The sequence below is a fragment of the Phyllostomus hastatus genome, unplaced genomic scaffold, assembly GCF_019186645.2.
Source record: "Phyllostomus hastatus isolate PE091 unplaced genomic scaffold, TTU_PhHast_1.1 phas_scaffold_501, whole genome shotgun sequence".
Lineage (NCBI taxonomy): Eukaryota > Metazoa > Chordata > Mammalia > Chiroptera > Phyllostomidae > Phyllostomus > Phyllostomus hastatus.
The window spans coordinates 15,578,222-15,595,698 of NW_025334033.1; the positions used below are offsets into that span (position 1 = coordinate 15,578,222).

General features: G+C 42.0%; 1 protein-coding gene across 1 annotated transcript in view; it reads right to left on the reverse strand.

Moving 5' to 3' along the window:
- The window catches only part of SHC4 (SHC adaptor protein 4), a 106,009-nt gene that overhangs the window by 20,937 nt on the left and 67,595 nt on the right, over positions 1-17,477 (reverse strand). Inside the window, exons 7-9 of the mRNA XM_045823414.1 lie at positions 9,811-9,934; positions 8,159-8,330; positions 6,063-6,123 (exon numbers count right to left, since the gene is read on the reverse strand). Of these exons, the coding sequence (XP_045679370.1) occupies positions 6,063-6,123; positions 8,159-8,330; positions 9,811-9,934 (357 nt within the window). The remainder of the gene's footprint in view (positions 1-6,062; positions 6,124-8,158; positions 8,331-9,810; positions 9,935-17,477) is intronic.

Here is a 17,477-nt window from a genome sequence, read left to right on the forward strand (position 1 = left end):
GATCTGGTCCGCAACCAGATTTGTGCCCTGACTGGGAATTGAACTGGCGACCTTTTGGTTCACAGGGTAGTGTTCAGTCCACTGAGCCACAACAGCCAGGGTGAAAAATGACTATGTTAGAACTGAAAATTTGATCATATTTTTCAGAGGTTCAAAACCCTTTAATTCCTTTCCATTGCATCTTCAAATAAAGCTCAAAATCATCAACAAGCCCTAGGCCCTACTCCTGGCCACCTGCCTTCCCTTGTAACCCTTCTCCCCCCTAGTGTCTGCCAGGGCTCACATTGGTCTTCTTGCAGTATAATATTCACCTCAAGACCATCTTCTATGATTGACATGCTCTTCTCTCCCCTTCTCCATCATCCTCACCCTTCAGGTGTCAGTTTAAACATCACTTTCTCAAGAGAGCCTTCTCTCACCTTCTCAGATAAGACTAAGTCTCTCTGCTTTCTGAGAAGTTTGTACTTGACCTTTGAAGCCCATGTCACAAGTGTAGTAAGTTCTGTTGCTTATGTTATTATTTTTTAACATGTGTGCTACATCTACACTGCATGTTCCATGAAGAGAGGGATCCTGTCTCTCCTGTTCATGGCTGCAGACTCCTGCTCCTAGCTCATGCCTGCACAGAAAGTGGCATCAACAAATAGTTACTGGATGAATGGATATTAGCACCATATTTCACTACCTGATGGCAGGTAGTTAAAGTGCTTTGTACTATCCAGATGGTTCTGTCCTGAGAATGCCAGGATAGAATATTTTTGCTTTTCTGTTGTAACTAGTACATTTATAGTTGTGGCTGTCTGTGCTACAGGATGACCAGGAGGTTGCACATGAAGTGGTGGCATTGACATTCCATTATCTCACCATAAAGCAACATCTGTCCTTCTATTGTTTCAGTTACGAAACCCCTTCCATATGGTCCACACAGGACTGACCTCATATTGAATTTCACATGGTGCAATGACTCTTGTAACATATAGAATGGCAACCCGAGAGTACAGCCGCAAGGGGAAGCCCAATCAGAAGACAATAGTTCTTACTACCTGCTCCTCCTTCACACCTTGTCTGTCTATCAGCATTCTGTGTCACCTATGGCATGTCATAGTCTGTTTATGGGATATCCTGAGAAAGGACCGGGTTTTCTACTGAGGAAGGAGTTGAGTAGGCATCTCATTTTTGCAGGATTTTACAACATATGACAGTTTCCATTTGCTTGGTTAAGTTACTTCATGAAATGTATTATTTAATTTAAACTAAACTTACTTTCGCAAATAAATACATGATCACTGCAAAGAAATCAAGGACTGAAGATTATTTTTCTTAGTATGATCTCCTCCTTAGATGTATTAGAACATATAAATAAGAATAATCTAATCTGATCCAAACTTTGACCTACCAAAAGTTAAAATTATTAAGATTTGAATGTAGATTTATATCAATTTTCTTTATCGATAAATGCTTTAAATGTATATCAAGCCTTGAGATATTATCTAATGATAGTGTTCAGCCAATGTAATTAGCAAGACTTTAAAAAATGTTTATCATTAACTTTAACTTTGAAACTTTCTATTTTTGTGTTTTGTAATTCATGCATATATATTAGAATATGTATTGATAACTTATACATAATTGAATGATCACTTATTTAGGAGTGCCTGCTCATAAAAATTTACTGAAAGTGCTGCTATGAACATTGGGGTGCAAAGGTTCTTTTGTATTGGTGTTTTAGTGTTCTTAGGATATAGTCCCAACAGTGGAATTGCAGGGTCAAAAGGCAGATCCATATAGCTAGGTGCTGGAAGCAACCTAACTGCCCATCAGTACATGAATGGATCAAAAAACTATGGTACATTTACACAATGGAATTCTATGTAGCAGAAAGAAAGAAGGAGTTCCTACCCTTTGCAACAGCATGGATGGAGCTGGAAAGCATTATGCTAAGCAAAACAAGCCAGGCAGTGAAAGACAAATACTATATGATCTCACCTTTAACAGGAACCTAAACAACAAAACAAAGAAACAAGCAAAATATAACCAAAGACAATGAAATAGGGGACAGACTGACAGTGACCAGAGGGGAGAGAAGAGGGAATTTCAGGGGAGAATGGGAAGGGTTTACAGGAACAAATTTAAAGGACACATGGACAAAAGCTAGGGGGAGGGTGGTAATGGGAGGGAAGTGGGGAGGGTTGGGTGGGTGGGCTGGAATGGGAGTAAAAGGGAGAAAACTGTACTTGAACAATGATTAAAATAAAATTAAAAAAAATAAAAAATAAATAAAATGGCATTATGCCCTAAAAAAAATTTACTGAAAGTGGAATATGATCTAAAGGGTTTGCAAGCAGTGTGCATCTAAATTAACATGAACCTGACTTCAGATCCCTATGTTATTTGTGTGGCCTGAAGCATGTTACTTAACCTAAGTGTCAGTTTTCATCTATGTAAAATGGGGGTGCCTAGCTTAAAATACAGCTGTGAGGATTAAATGAAAGAATGTGGGTGAGACACCCACTAAGCATAGTGCAAGGGTGTCAAACTCATTTTCACCAGGGGCCACACCAGCCTCGTGGTTGCTTTCAAAGGGCTGGATGTAACTTTAGTACTGTATGAATGCAACTACTCCTTAACTAGGGGTAAGGAGCTCTACACGAGGCTGATGTAGCACCCGGTGAAGATGACTCTGATGTCCCTGGCATAGTGCCTGCCTCATAGCAGGCATTCAGTAACTACTTCCTATCAAAGCTCAGTTGTGTATTTATGCATTGATGCTGGACCTCTGCACCTGATGCGTATCTGTGACTGTCATATTCTCCCATTCCTTTCTTTACCTAACTTCAACTTATCTTCTAAGGTTCTGCTCTGCCCTGGCCAGGTGGCTTAGTTGGTAGGAGCACCGCCCTGTACACCAAAAGCTTGCAGGTTCCATTCCCAATCAGGGTACATATAGGTTGCAGGTTCAATCCCCAGACAGGGAGCATTTGGGAGGCAACCAATCAATGTCTGTCTGTCTCTCTTTCTCTCCCTTCTTCTCTCTTTAAAATCAATAAACATATCTTCAGGTAAGAATTTTTTTAAAAATATTCTTCTCTGACCCACCTCCTCCAGGAAGGCTTCCCCTAAGTTCCTCCTCCCCCCAGGCTGGTCAAGGTGCTGGTCTCTGACGTGCTGTAGGTATCTGTTTACTTGTCTGTCTTGCTCTTGAGATTACAAACTCCCTGAGTCCTTGAGGAGAGACTAGAATCGACTCACCCATGTATCTCCTTCATCTACAATGCCTGGTCAAAATCAGATGCCCAGAAGGAAAACATGTGCCAGCTGAGTGAACAGATGACGAGTGTCTCCCCATTTCGACCCCAGCATGTTTGTTCTAAACACCCCAAGCCAGCCTTCAGCACCGGGCGCTGACCCGCCTGCCCCTCTCGGGGCGCTGACATGAGCTGACCACATCAAGCCTGCCGTCCCACGGGGCTGCACAGAAGTGCCAATGTCAACACCTGGTCTGTCTTGAAAACTACCCTTCTTTTTTTTTTTTCCAAATGTGCCACTATATTTAAGTCAACAGTCTTGTCTTAAATTTAAAAAATAAAAAAGAGATATCTCACCCTGTACCCAAACTTAAAATCTTTCCAGGGTGAAGTGTGTGGTGGATGAGGCTTAACCACACACGCCACCCATTACGCATTCCAAAAGTTCTTTGTGCCAAGCATTACTCTGAGAACCCATCCAACCAGCCTACAAGAAGATTTGTGGCAGAAAATAAATACACGCACAGTGTATATATTGTAAGTACCAATGTTTTTAAGTGCCAGCCCTTAGGGTTTGTGGGAATTTAACATCTTTCTGATTAAAAATATCAACATTTCCATTTTAACTTGAAAGCTGGGAAACATTATTCTATTTTGCTAATTATTTTTTCCATAAGGGAATTTGTTACTAAGGATAGGTATATTTTTATATAGCTGGCAATAAATACCATTAACTCCTTCAACAACCAGAAGCCTATTGCTTCTGGAATTCAAGTGTGGGAGGAAATGTCTTGGGAGGAAAAAGCAAAACCTCATTGAAAATATTTGTATAGGTGTCTCTCAAATGCTTATGTATGAATCTCTGGGAAAAGACATAAAATATCTATTTGCTATTCTAGCAACTGCTATGAATTTGCTCATTGGTCAAGAGGTTCAGATCACTGTTTAAACATATGCCCAAGCAATCACAGGTGGGCCCCAAGGCAGGACACCTGGTTTCTGGGTGTCTGCAGATGAAAGGACATGGAGGTAGGAAAGTCCTTCCTGCCACAATGGGAAAAGCCACACAGGTGTCGTGGCCCCTGGAGCAGGGCCTCAGTCTTTCTATCCCTCAGAGCCTCAGTGACTGAGGTCAGGGAAAGGGTTTCCAGCATTCTGGTTCCCATTAGAAGTGGGGGACCTGCTTGTTTAAAGAAACAGTGTTGTAGCTCAGTGCTTGACCCACTGGACAACAGTCACTGGGTGAACTATTGAATAAATGAAGACTATAAAATGAGATAAAAACAAGGCATGGGGTCGACTCCAAGAGCGCTTCAGCACCTGCAGATGTTACGATACAATAAGGCACGTGTGCTGTGCTCCTGGCTGCTGGGTCCTTGGGTGAGGGATTCTGGAGTAAGGAAAAGGAGGGAGGGAGGGAGGGAGGGAGAAATGATGCCTCCTGGGGAGCATAGTTTTAAAAAGACATTTACATTTACCGTCAATTTACTTTGCTTTAGTCATATTATTAAGAATTAGTTTAAAATTGTATATGACTTTAAAGAATGGCATGAAGTTTTCACTCCATCAAAAGAAGCCATGTTTTTAAAGAATTTTAAATACTGCATTAGCTCACTACTCCTATTATTTTTGCAGGTTGGATGAAACTGGTAATTATAGCTGTACCAAAAAATAATAAATCCTCATGTTCCCCTACTGTATAAAAATTTAAAAAATTAATAGATTACATTGGCATAATTCCTTAAGAAATACAAAAGTATCCTTGGAAGCAGCTACCTTCTACATGGCCAGTTCCTGCTAGTTTAATTAGCATCCTTAAGTGTGGTTATCCAACTCTACCCTCCTCTGTATTATTTGCACTGCCCAGTTAACTCCCCCTGTAAAGCTGCAAAACTTTTCTTCCCGAATAAATAAATATTTCCAATGATTTATAAGACTGCAAGGACTCCTTGTCAGTATGCCTTGTTTTTATGAAAATATATTTCCAATCTGATAGTTGCTGCCTTGCATTGGGTGTTGCTGCCTTGCACTGTGGAAAAGCAAGCCTGAGGGGGGCGGGCGGAAACCATAATTGGGACTCTCACATTTCAGATTTCTTTTTGTTGCCTTTGCTAAGCAGAAATAAACGTTTTCTACTGATCCTAATGGCTTTGACAAGCATTAATTTTCACATTAGCCTACTGTCTCATTTTTGAAGTGGGGGGTCCCTGAAGTTTTGAGTAAAGAAAGCACCTTTTCAGTGAGAGCTTTCATGATGTGACGGCAGTGAAAGACCCCACAAGGCAGGAGAATGGTGTGGTAGAAGGAGGAACCCACGCCTCCAAGTGACACACATGTGGCATTCAGTGTCTCTCAGCACGTGGGAAGCCTGCTGCGGAAGTAGTGTGTGTTCAGTTACATGCACCTGCCTTTCCCATGAAGTGTTTAAAAGGAGGGTCCACATATGACCACGTGACTTAAAGGGAATAAGGAGATGCCCTGGCTGGTGTGGGTCGGTTGGTTGGAACACCATCCTGTAGACCAAAAGGTCATAGGTTCAATTCTCCATCAGACACACATCTAGGTTTCAGGTTCAGTCTCGGTCAGGGCACGTACAAGAAGGCAACCGATCAATGTTTCCCTTTCACATCTCTGTCTCTGTCTATCTGTCTCTCTCTCTCTCTCTCAGCAATGAAAACGAACAAGAAGGCACCAGTTGATGTTTCTCTTTCACATTTCTCTCTCTCAGCAATGAAAAGAAAAAAAAAATATCCTCAGGTGAGGATAAAAGAAAAGGAGTAAGGAGAGTGGCAGCCAGGGAGGAGTGACTGCACCTACCTGTTGCCCCGCTTTGTTCCAAACAGTTCTCATACACGCTGCTGCACTTGGAGTTCCCAGGCTGTGCAAACGACAGATCATGAAACATTTACAAACATAGCATATGTTCCTAAACTTCAAAAACAAACACAACTCCCAGCAGCATATAGCAGACAACTTCACTTTCTGATACAGGAAGTGTCTGATAATAAAAAAAAAAAAAAGGGAGGGTGAGGTTTGGGGTGGGGAAAGGGTAGACTCCTTTCAACAGTGCATTGTTTTGGAGCTGCGGAGAAGAGTCATCCAGGTTGCCACTGTAGGGCTCATGTCCTGAGGGACATTGCTTCTGCTTGGGAGGTCATATTCCAGGACACAATCCAAGCCTCAGCAAGAAAGTGTGACTTCCAGGACAGTTGTATAAGCACTGGACAGTTAGCAAACCTCTTTCCAACCATAAAGTGGCAGATTGGAGCTCTACTCTGTGGAGGTTTGTGCCAGGCTCACTCTTCATACTTAAAAATCTCATGCTCTTTTCAGTAATGGAATGGGATCCACTGATGCTTTTAAGAAGGAGTGTCTTTGCTTTGGAATGATTAATCTGACAGTTTTGTGCAGGACCATTTGGGGAAGTGAAATTAGACATAAGGAAGGGGCTTTCAGAATCATCTGGGCAAGTGAGGACCAAAACTTAGAAAGATGCAATAGGAATGCAAAAGGTTAGATATACTCAAAAGACATTTTCAGGATAGAACCCTAGGTCTGGAGGATTGTTGATATGGCGCTCAAAGTGGGAGAAACACAAAAGACTGTATAGATTACACAAAAAGCAGCAATGCTGTTATTTAACGTGAGTGAATCAGTAGAGAAATCTGGTTTGGAGGCAAGGACAAAATGCTCAGTTCAATACTGACATAAACAAGCAATGTAATGTTTGAGGCATGACAGCGGGAGAGAGAGGCAGCAGCTGGAAACAGAGAAGCTGCAGGAGTATACACATAGGTGGCAGGCCTCAGGAGAAGTCAGGGCCAAGGGCAGGGCACTGGAGTGTGCTTTCTTATTGGTGAAGCAGGGGCTTGGATTCCCAGAAGAGGGGTTGGATGCAAGAATACAAGATACAAAAAGAAAAGATGCAACATACTTTGAAACGCATCAAAAATAAGATGGACTGATGGATGATACATGACTACATAGGATAACATAGTAATTATAGTAAAATGTTCATTGTAGAATCTAGATGGTGAGTATATGAGTGTTCACTGTAAATTTTTTTCAACTTTTCTGTATGTTTGAAAATTTTCATAATAAAATTTGGAAAATATGACAAAAAAAGAAAAACAGCAACTTGAGATGCAAGATCAGTATCACACAATGAAAACATTTTAGAGGCTAACAGGAGAGGTCTAAAAAAAGAATAAGAAGAAAGCAACAGGTATCAAGTGCTGGAGATAAATTCAAAATATTGAGGAAAGAAATATATTTAGCAATTAAATCATTGATGATCACTGTCAAAGTAATTTCTATCAAGTTGTTAAGTAGAGTTCAGATCTTGAAAGTGTAACACAGATTTGAACACAGAGGTAAAGACAGTTTTTTTCTAGAAGTTTGTGGGTAGAAGACAGATGAGCGGGTGGGGCACTATTAGCTGGCTTGGAGGAGTCCAATTATTTGTAGACAGAAGGGAAAGAACTGGTAGACAGAGGGAGAACAAGGATTGAGACAGAGGTTGATGGACAGAACAAGAGCACAGAAGTGGCAGGAAGGGATGGGATTAGGAGCTCAGGGGAAAGAGTAGTTGTGGAGACAGTAACTAAGGAAAAGAAGCAAAGAGGACACAGGAAGACTTGGAGATGGGAAAGCGTGAAGTTGAGGATAACACGTTGGACTGCCCTATGGTTCCCAGTGAACTGAGCGGTGAGGTCAGCTGCTAGGGCTGAGGTTGGGGAATTAGGAGTCAAAATGATCTACTCCAGGCTTCATCAATGATTCACCCTCTGGCTCTGTACTGAGGAAGATGATACTTTCTCTAAACTAGCATTTGGAAACCCTCAAATTAAGCTCTCTAATGATAAAAACAGAATCTCATTGCTAGTTCCAATAATAATAAAACATTCACTTACCAAATAGCACAATTTTTCACACCGTATTGGGCAGTAAGCCATTTGTTCTGGGGCTTGAACTTTGATCCGCACATCTGAAATGCCACCCACAGGTGGCTGCTTTCCTGGTATTTCATTGTAATACTCATGATCTTCTCTCTCCTCCACATGGTCGTCAATATGCACCTCCTCGCTGTAAGGGAAAAAAAGAATCCCCAAGAGGCTGGGCGGGAATTCAAATGCTGTAGGGGATGCAGAGGGATCAGAACCATGCAAATCATCCTGAAAAACTAGGCATTCATGTTGTAAGTTTACAGATGTGCTTAAGTAATGTCGAACATCTGGGTGGAAGCAACCAGATGGCTGAATTGTTTAGATTTCTGCAGACAATTAAAGTGGGGTAAGCCAACCAAAATGCCAAGGGTGATGTTTTTGCGTTTTTCCCCCTCCAGTAACTAAAAAAATATATACATACACACATTTATGAACTCCTTGAATGTAAGGCATTTTGCCAATAGCATACAAAAATGCTAAGTTTTCCTGGGTATCTGCAGCATGCTTTGTACCATTGTATGAATGCTTTATTTAAAGGAAATGTAGATATTAGGCAGAGGACCTGGCTCAGTTTTTTAAACCAAGATGAAAAAAATTAAAAAGTTATGGCCAGCTATCTCGTCTGCGCAGATCTAGAGGAGAATACAGGATTCATGAAGAAGTACTACAACCATATGTGGCAAGAAGATAGATTTATGTAAACATGCATTGTTTTTAAAATTGAAACAGGGCAAAAAAATAAATGTACTTGTCGTCCAAACTGGAATTAGTAAAAGTTTCGTATGAAAAGGAGCAAATCAAGTCCTTTTGGCTCAACCGACTCGGCCGACGACACACGCAGTTTCGCTGGGCTCCTTACCCGCCCACGAAGGCGCAGCACTGAGATGTGAGCGCTGCCTGGGGGCGAGTCAATGACCAGTCCTCCCGGTAACCACCGCTCCTTCACTACGCCCGACCACCTCATAAAGGGCGCCTCCAAATCCAGTGTTTTTTGATACACAAAGTGACAAATTATTGGGAGAAATGTATTTAAAAGTGCCCAAGAGTTCAATTTCTCAGGTGTGAATTCTGCTAGCCAGGGGCCTCACTGCATCCCACTGGCCTGAAAGCGTCCAGCGGCAGCCCGTCTGCACCTCAGAACGACTGGGACCTCGGGCCGCACTGCTTGGGCCCACGGTTTGGCTGGGGCTGATCTGTTTACACTGCAAACCAGCAAACTAACGGGAATTCTTGAAATAGACTCATTATTTTGCTCTTCATTCTTGATTTTTTTTATTGCTATGCTAAGGATTTGGGGTTGAAATAAATCTGAGATATTTATTGATGCTTATTACTTTATGATGCTATTTAATGAATTCACAGTTCTGTATAACATGGCTGAAACATGGCTGACCCCTTCTCACTTTCAGTGTCTCTTTTAAATTTGTTACAGATCAAAAGGAACTATCTGGACAAATATGAATGGAACAAAAATATTAAATGTTATAATGACTTTGTACTGAAACTGCCTATTTATAAGAAAAAATTACTCATTTTGTTAGTCAACTTTAAAATGCCGTATTAATTTTAAAATTAAACAAAATATAGTAAGTCAAATAATTATAGAACTCTTGGCTGACCTTTCACAAGAAGCATTCAAAGAAGGATTTTTCAAATATTGTTTAAACCGGAGCTCAAAAGCCTGCCCTATGGTACTTATGACATCCTGGGCCATTCCGTTGTGGCACTCCAGTATGTGGCAGGCTGCAAAAGGACACACGAAAAAATTAAAACAGGTTTTTAGTGAGAGCAGATTATATGAAATCAAAATCCTTCCAGAGCATGAACTGGTGGTTGAAGAAAAGGGTGAGGTTTACAAGCTCTATTCAACAATTAAATGACATAATAGTACTTCACATTCCACATGCATCAAAGAGAAGACACACTCACATTTTATATCTAAATATCTCAAAACACAAATTTTGCTCTCACGGCAGGTATTTTGGGCCTATGTGTTTATAAAAGTAGGATGATTTTGACTAATACTCAAGTTCAGTGTTAGCTCTCAAATTCAATGCAAGAAATGCTTAGGACAGCAACCTTTAGGGAAGATCAGGTTTTCAGTCTGGTCCTTGCATGGTACTCTACAGAAGATTGAAAAAAGGTAACTTTCCATACCTCTCCTCTCCCCCCTAAAGGGGTGTGACCTGCTAGTGAAGACTGAGGCTTCAGAAGACCCCTCCTCTAGCCATCCCTCTGCCCTCTCACCACCGGCAGTGATGCGATGGTAATCCCCATCCTTGAAACCCTATGAAACATCTGTCTCCAATAAGCATCAAAATCAAGATTTTGTGATGCTGACATTACCAGAAGATACCACTATTTTATTAGACACTTTCTCTGAAAAGCAATTACTGGGAAGGGCTAGTTTTCACAAGCAAATGAGAGAAATAAATTGTGAAGGGGACAGCTGACAGAATATCACAAACAAATGAGCAGATCTGCTGTTGTATGTAAAACTGGGAGCTTGTGTTTGGGAACTGTGAGATAATCTCCCCACCATGAGGAATATCCTTCTTGCCTTGAACAGAGTGTGGGAGTATGGTGTCATGCTCAGGGCCTTGCAATATGAAGGTTTAGTTGTATCTGAGGTTTCATAACAATGACTTAGAAAGAGTCCTGAGGATGACTTCAAAGTAGAAGCAATGTCTCATGAGAGATGTTAAAAATATATACACAGGTTTGCATAGCCTGAGCAATTGTGGGATGAGGAAGAGCTTAATAATGCTCTTAACTAAGTGTGCCTCCCAAGAGAGGGATGAGAGAACAAGGATGTTTAAAAGAACTCTGTGAAAAGGCTCAGATCTAAGTTCAGGTTCCAATGACACCACAATCCGTGTGACCCCAAACAGGTTGCTCGACAGCAAGGTCCTCACCTGCCGAGACAGGGCACTGGATGATCTTTGAAGTGCCTTGTTTTATAGAAATCTTATCCTTCCTCTGTCACAGGACCTTAAACCCTCTGAGGAGCAGGGTCCCCCCTCTGAGGGACCTTAAACCCTCACAGGAGTGAATGAATCAACTAAGCCCACAGCTGTGGCTACCTCTCCTCATACACTCCTAATACGTTTTGTTTCTCTCAATTTTCCTGATTCTGATACTTGAGGTTTAGGTCCTGTACCTGGGGTGATGCCTCCAACATAATTTCCTGCGTTGTTTTGGATAACCTTGCTACAGCCATATTACTTTTTTGAAGACTAAACAGTAAGAAAAACAAGTGATGCCTGTCTCCACAAAAGAAACACCACTGGATGAAAGGCTGGCCCTGTGCAGATGTTCAGTGCAGCCTCCCCACCTGCAGAGGGCGCGAGCATCTGACAGTGCTGCTGCCGCTCACACGCTGCTCTGCCACGCGGCCTTGGTTCTTTTTTAAGGTTGTCAAGGGCCAGAATAGGACAGGCTCTAAATCACATACAAATATGCCTGTTTTCTTAACACACCTCCAAAAACTCAGATAAGCAGCCAGTTTGGCCAAGAATTGTCCAACCTTTAGCTAATGGAAAGGAAATGGAAAGACAAGTATATAAAAAGTCCCAGTTCCCAAAAGAATGTGACTTTCTAGTGATATAACAACTTTGCATGGGGGCCTGAGCTTTGACCTCCATGTCTAGAATCGGATGCACGTCTGAGTTCTTTTCGTTCATCCTGGTAGCCAGACAGATCCACACTTAAGCCCTTGGGTATCAGGCACTACTATACTAAGTAGGATTTAAGAGAACCTTAGATTCAAATTCTTCCATCTTTTACATTTGGTTTCCTAATGAGATAATCATGAACAAGAGGCGGAGACTATTCTTACAGGATAATAGGCTCTTCTTTACTGTTATATTTATTTTTTAAACTTTTAAAAAAGGTTTTATTTATTTTATGTTAGACAGAGGGGAAAGGAGGGAGGGAAACATCATTGTGTGGCCACCTCTTACACACCCCCTACTGATGACCTGGCCCACAACCCAGGCACACGCCCTGGCTGGGAATTGAAGTGGCCACGTTTTGATTCGCAGGCCAGCACTCAATTCTCTGAGCCACAGCAGCCAGGGCTGTTTTTTAATAGACTTTTTTTTTTTAATTTTGTTTCTGGTTTTGTTGTTAACGTTACTAGAAAATAAGAAATTTAAAAATGCAGTTCCGCAGATTAACCACCAGATGGTGCTGTGGGACCAAAGTATGGAGTCCACCACCCCTTAAAAAGTCAGTCCACAGTTAACTAATGTAACCAAGCACACTAGTTAATGTATTTTATAACTATAAACATAAATCTAAATAAATGGGCTAATTTAAATTGGTTTAACAGTATTTTATATTTATTTTTTAACTTTCTTCAGAGACTTAGAACCATGGCCTTCCTGTATCCAGGTAGTCCAGGTAAACCAGGTCCTCTTAACAGATTAGGTTCAGAGCAAACATTTAAACCTTTCTGGACTGCTACACATTTGGAGTAAGAGGTGAAGAGATTTCCTCATTTGTGGCAGTTACAGGGGCAGGCTGTATTAGTCACTAAGTAAACTCGAAACATTCTTACTGGAACTTACCCTTTTCTACAGAAAAGGCCTCTTATAAAGTGAGGAGCTCGCTAAAGGGTCCCAGCCAAAATGGAAAAAAGTGGCAACTGTGCTGACTTGAACGCACTAATGCTAAAAGTGAATCAGGCAAGCAGGAGACAGTGGGAACATTCAGGATCATCAGCACGAAGCCTGGTCTCCCCTGCCCGTCTTCACCTCCTGTGAGCCAGGCCTCCTCATCCCTGAGGTCCGGCTCCCGCCTCTACCAGTCCACTGACCACCTGCTTCCCAAGGTGACCGATAGCCTGTCAACTGCTGGACTGAATGGCATTTTCCACTTTCATTCCCCTTAACTCCTTTTCTAGTATGGGACATTCTAGGGTGTCTTCTAGAGAAACCTGCTCTTCTTCCTCCTTAGGTGCTCAATTCATCTCTTGGTTTTCTCCCCTCGCCCTGACTACCCCTCTGGCTCCACAGTCTCCCCTGACTTCTTCCGCTCCCTGAGCCCTCAGCCCTCTTCCTTCTGTGCTCCTCCTTAAGTTATCTCACTCACCCTAGGGCTAAGAAGTTATAGTTTTTCCAACACTGCCACAAAAGACCTGATCTAACATGTTTCCATTTGTTCATTCTCTCTCACTGCCTCTGCCTACCACCATCACCCTCTCACTCCCACACTTCTCCTGCCTGCTGAACATTTCCTCCTGAATAAATCAAACTCACCAAGGAGATTTTATACCATCGTCTTTCTGTTTTCATTATCTTTTGTATTTATTCAAAGATTTAGAATAACTTTCCTTTTAGAAATGTGACAGTTATTCATTGTAGGAGTTTTAGACAAAAAGACCCCAAGAAGAAATTAAAATTACACAAGTTTCACTCTCCACAGATAGCTACAACTAACATTTTGGCATGTGCCATTTCAGCCTTTATCCCATGTATACCTACTTTCAAAAAATTACCTGGGATCATACTACATATACTGTCTCATAATCTGCTGCCTGCATTTAATAATGCTGTGAATATTTTCCCCATGTCATTATTTATTCTTCTAGAATACTAGCTTCAATGGTTGTGTAGCATTGTACAGTCTATGGATTTATTTAAATACTTTGTTATTCATGAATATTGAATTAATTTTATTTTTCCATTACATAAATAATATATGACAATCATCTTTACTGCTTAATCTTTGTTCATGCCCTAATTATTTCCTTAAAAGTGAAATTGCTGGTCCAAAAGTATTTACTTTTTTTTAAAGTTTTGGTACAAATTGTCAGATTGCTCTCCAAAACATTTGGAGCACACTCCCACTAGAAGTGTTTGGAAATACTACTCTAAACCACATTTCACCTTTGTCCATGTTTGAGATTTGACAATGAAATATGATATCTAATTGTAATTTATATTTCTTTGAATGTGGTAAGGTTAAACTTTAAAAGAATGTAAATACTTCTCGGTGCCTTGTAATGCTCTTCTGTAAACGTGTGCGCAGGGTCTGGAGTGGGCCCAGGTGCTCACCGGCTGGACGAGCTTCGGAGAGCCACCTCATTGTTCCCAACTCCAGCATTTGCATCTGTAAAAAGGAACAATATTCATACCTACCCTCTAGGGCTGCTGTGAAGATGAAATGAGACAATGCAGACAAAATACTCTTGGCATGTAAGAGTATACAGTAAATGGTAGCTATTTCTTTTTTATGGGAATGGGGGGCTAGATTTCTATAGGGTTTTTGTCTTTTTCCTATTTGTAAAACTCCCTGTTCCAAATCACACAAGATAATAATAGCTACCACTCACTGAATACTTACTATAAGCCTGACACTGAGCTATTTGCACTGCATACAGTATCCCATTAAATACTCAGGACTGATTTCTATTTCTTCCCCAACCTTCATATCTAAGCAGTTCCCACGTACTGTTAGGTTACAAATTTGTCCAAACAGTCCCTTCCTCCCCCAAGGCAGTTCAGAACTAATGAGGTGTCCTCTGAACTGGACTGTATAATTCCAGACTCCTTCTCTGCCCAATTTCACTTTTACAGATACAAATGCCAGAAAAATGATCACTTTACAATTGCAATGGTATGACCAAAACCAGAATAATTTTTATGAAGTTCAGAATTTGCAAAGGTTCCCAATGACCATTTGACCAGCATTCAAAATGCTCCACAGTCCATTTCCGGCCTGTCTGGTCAGCCACAGCTCCCCTACTTCTACCCCCTCCCTCTACATAACCCCACTCTTACACACACACATGCATGCACACACACAGCACAGGCACACGTGCACATGCACATCGCCCACACAGCCTGGAACTTTCGTCACATGGCTCTGCGACCTGTGTCTTCCTTCATTTCTCCCACACATCCTGACAGCGCTGGCTGTGTCCCAGGCACAGTTCTCGGGGTTCCCCGTCCCTGTGCACATCCTATGGATCATGTTTCTCTCTGCTGCTAAATGATGAGCCCACGGTGGCCACCAGGAGTTGTTCTTTTTGCACAGCGATTAGCTCAGTTTCTTGTATACTGGTATGTAATTAATTGTTTGTAAACTTGAAAGCTGTGTCAGTACCTCTGTGCTGAAATTCAGGCTCAGAGGTTTGTAACAGGAAAGGATTTAAACCTAGAGGGGTGTGCAAGCAGGGGTATGTTGACAATAGAGTGGCTACTCACAGAGGTTTTAATAGACGAGATAAGAGAAGGGAGGAGGGGACAGGAAAAGGGGCAATAAGTAATAGGGAGGTACGAACTTTTTAATCCAAGAAAATTACGCCATGTCTTTAAGTCATCTGTCTGCTAGATAGACCTGCGTCCTTAAAGAAGAAAGATGAGATGAGAGAGGAAAGAAACTGATGCTTGCTGTGTTCTCTCAGTTACTCCTTCCAACGCCACCAGCAGGGAGTTGCTGTCAGTCCCACTTAAAGAAACTGGGGTTCAAGGATGGAAAACAACTTGACTCAGGCCGTATGGTGAGATGCTGGGAGAACTAGGATTCCTACCCAGTCTGTCTGGCTCCAGCATCTTTCTTATTTTCTCTTCGGTCTGAGGCTAGAGGGAAAAAAACCCTGAAACCTATTTGAACTATTTCTGTCTCTCAAATCCCATCCACAAACTCAGTCCACAGTTTTCATAAATGTTGTCTCAGGATCCCTGTGTCAGGTCCCCATGGATCCCATTTAAGCAGCTTAGCTCTGAAGAATTACTCTAACTCCAACACATGACCTTTCAAAGTGAATGAGCTACACCATTTTCTCTGCTTCTCGAGTTTCGCTTAAGCAAAGGGGATATTCGCAAGCATGCAGATCCTCTTTGGCCATTACCCTCAGCAACCTGCCTTAACTTTGAACTTCTCACCACCACTTACTGAAGGGCAATGACATGCCCAGAGATAGTCAGTGATTGGTGGCAGAGTTACTAAACATCTAGATTTCCTGATTTGTTCTTTTTACCTTGTCCTTTTCAGGATAAGATAAAAGACTTTGTTGTTCAGAGGCCTTCCTAAAAATAGCATGCAGTTATTCTTCGGGGAGGCTCAGGCTTATTTAAAAGAGGTTGCTTTTTTCTGGCATCCTTTGTTCCAGTCCCACACCCCCGCCCCCCCCTTCACTAGTTCCTGTCTCTCTACCCACTCTGACCATAACCCATTCTTAAGAGTGAGTCAATTTCAATGAAGTATTGCCTAGTAGTCACACCTGTTCCTTCCTCTCCACCTTGTCAGGGCCATGATCTTTTGGCAAGCATTTACTGGGCACCTAGTATGTGCCAGGTTCTGTGCAAGCAACTGGTCCTCATAATTTGATTTCCAGCCATCACCAGAGTTCCTGCTGTTGGATCTCCCAGTGTTAAGGCTTCCCTCTGAATCCATCTTCTGTATCCTGCTTTGTGAACAGATGCTCCACCCATTTGCGCACAGGATCATGTGCCCTCTAGATGCCTTTTGGACTCTGTCCTCTGCATGCAATCTGCACTCTACTACGTTCCACTCATTTGCTCCCCAGCATGCCATACACATTTCAACCTCTGTGTCTTACAGCTTTTTGAATTTCCAAACTCCACTCCATATATACTCAATAAATGTCCTGGGGCAAACTTTATTCCTGGGATGGCAGAGGAGGCTGCCCAGCTAATAGGTTCTAGTTAAGGAGGAGAATTGTCCTAACACTCATGCCTAAGAGGAGTCCAAATGACCCAGAATTAGGGATGAGAAGCAGTTATAACCATGTCTGTGCAGAGAAGTCCAATGACCTAAGAAACTTATGGTTCTTGACCCAAAGTGCTGCTAGGAGATGAGTTTCTTGGGCTACCTTGCTAAATCCTGAGATGAGAAATCCAATCAACTCACTCTCCCATTCATTCAGCCATTCAAAGGGATAGTTATTGGGTACCACCTACGTGCCAAGCATTGTGATGAGAGCCTGAGGAAAAATAGTGAAAAAGGTAAACACTTCCTGCCTTCCTGGAGCCTTTTAGTGAGTAAACACATCAATAAGTGAGCGGATAAAATAAAAACACGGGAGAAGTGTTAATAAAAAGAAAAACAAAGGGCTATGATGACGCAGAGTGGGATATGGAAATTGGAGATAGGAGGCGCTCTCAACCAAAGACGGTCTCTCTGGAGAAGAGACATTCACACTGAGATCAAAATGCCGAGAAGCCAAACACTCAAAGTGACATGCCAGGCCCTTGCAAGTGCATAAGCTACACCCCCGCCCCAGTGGAGGCCTATGCAGGCCAATAACCCCACACGC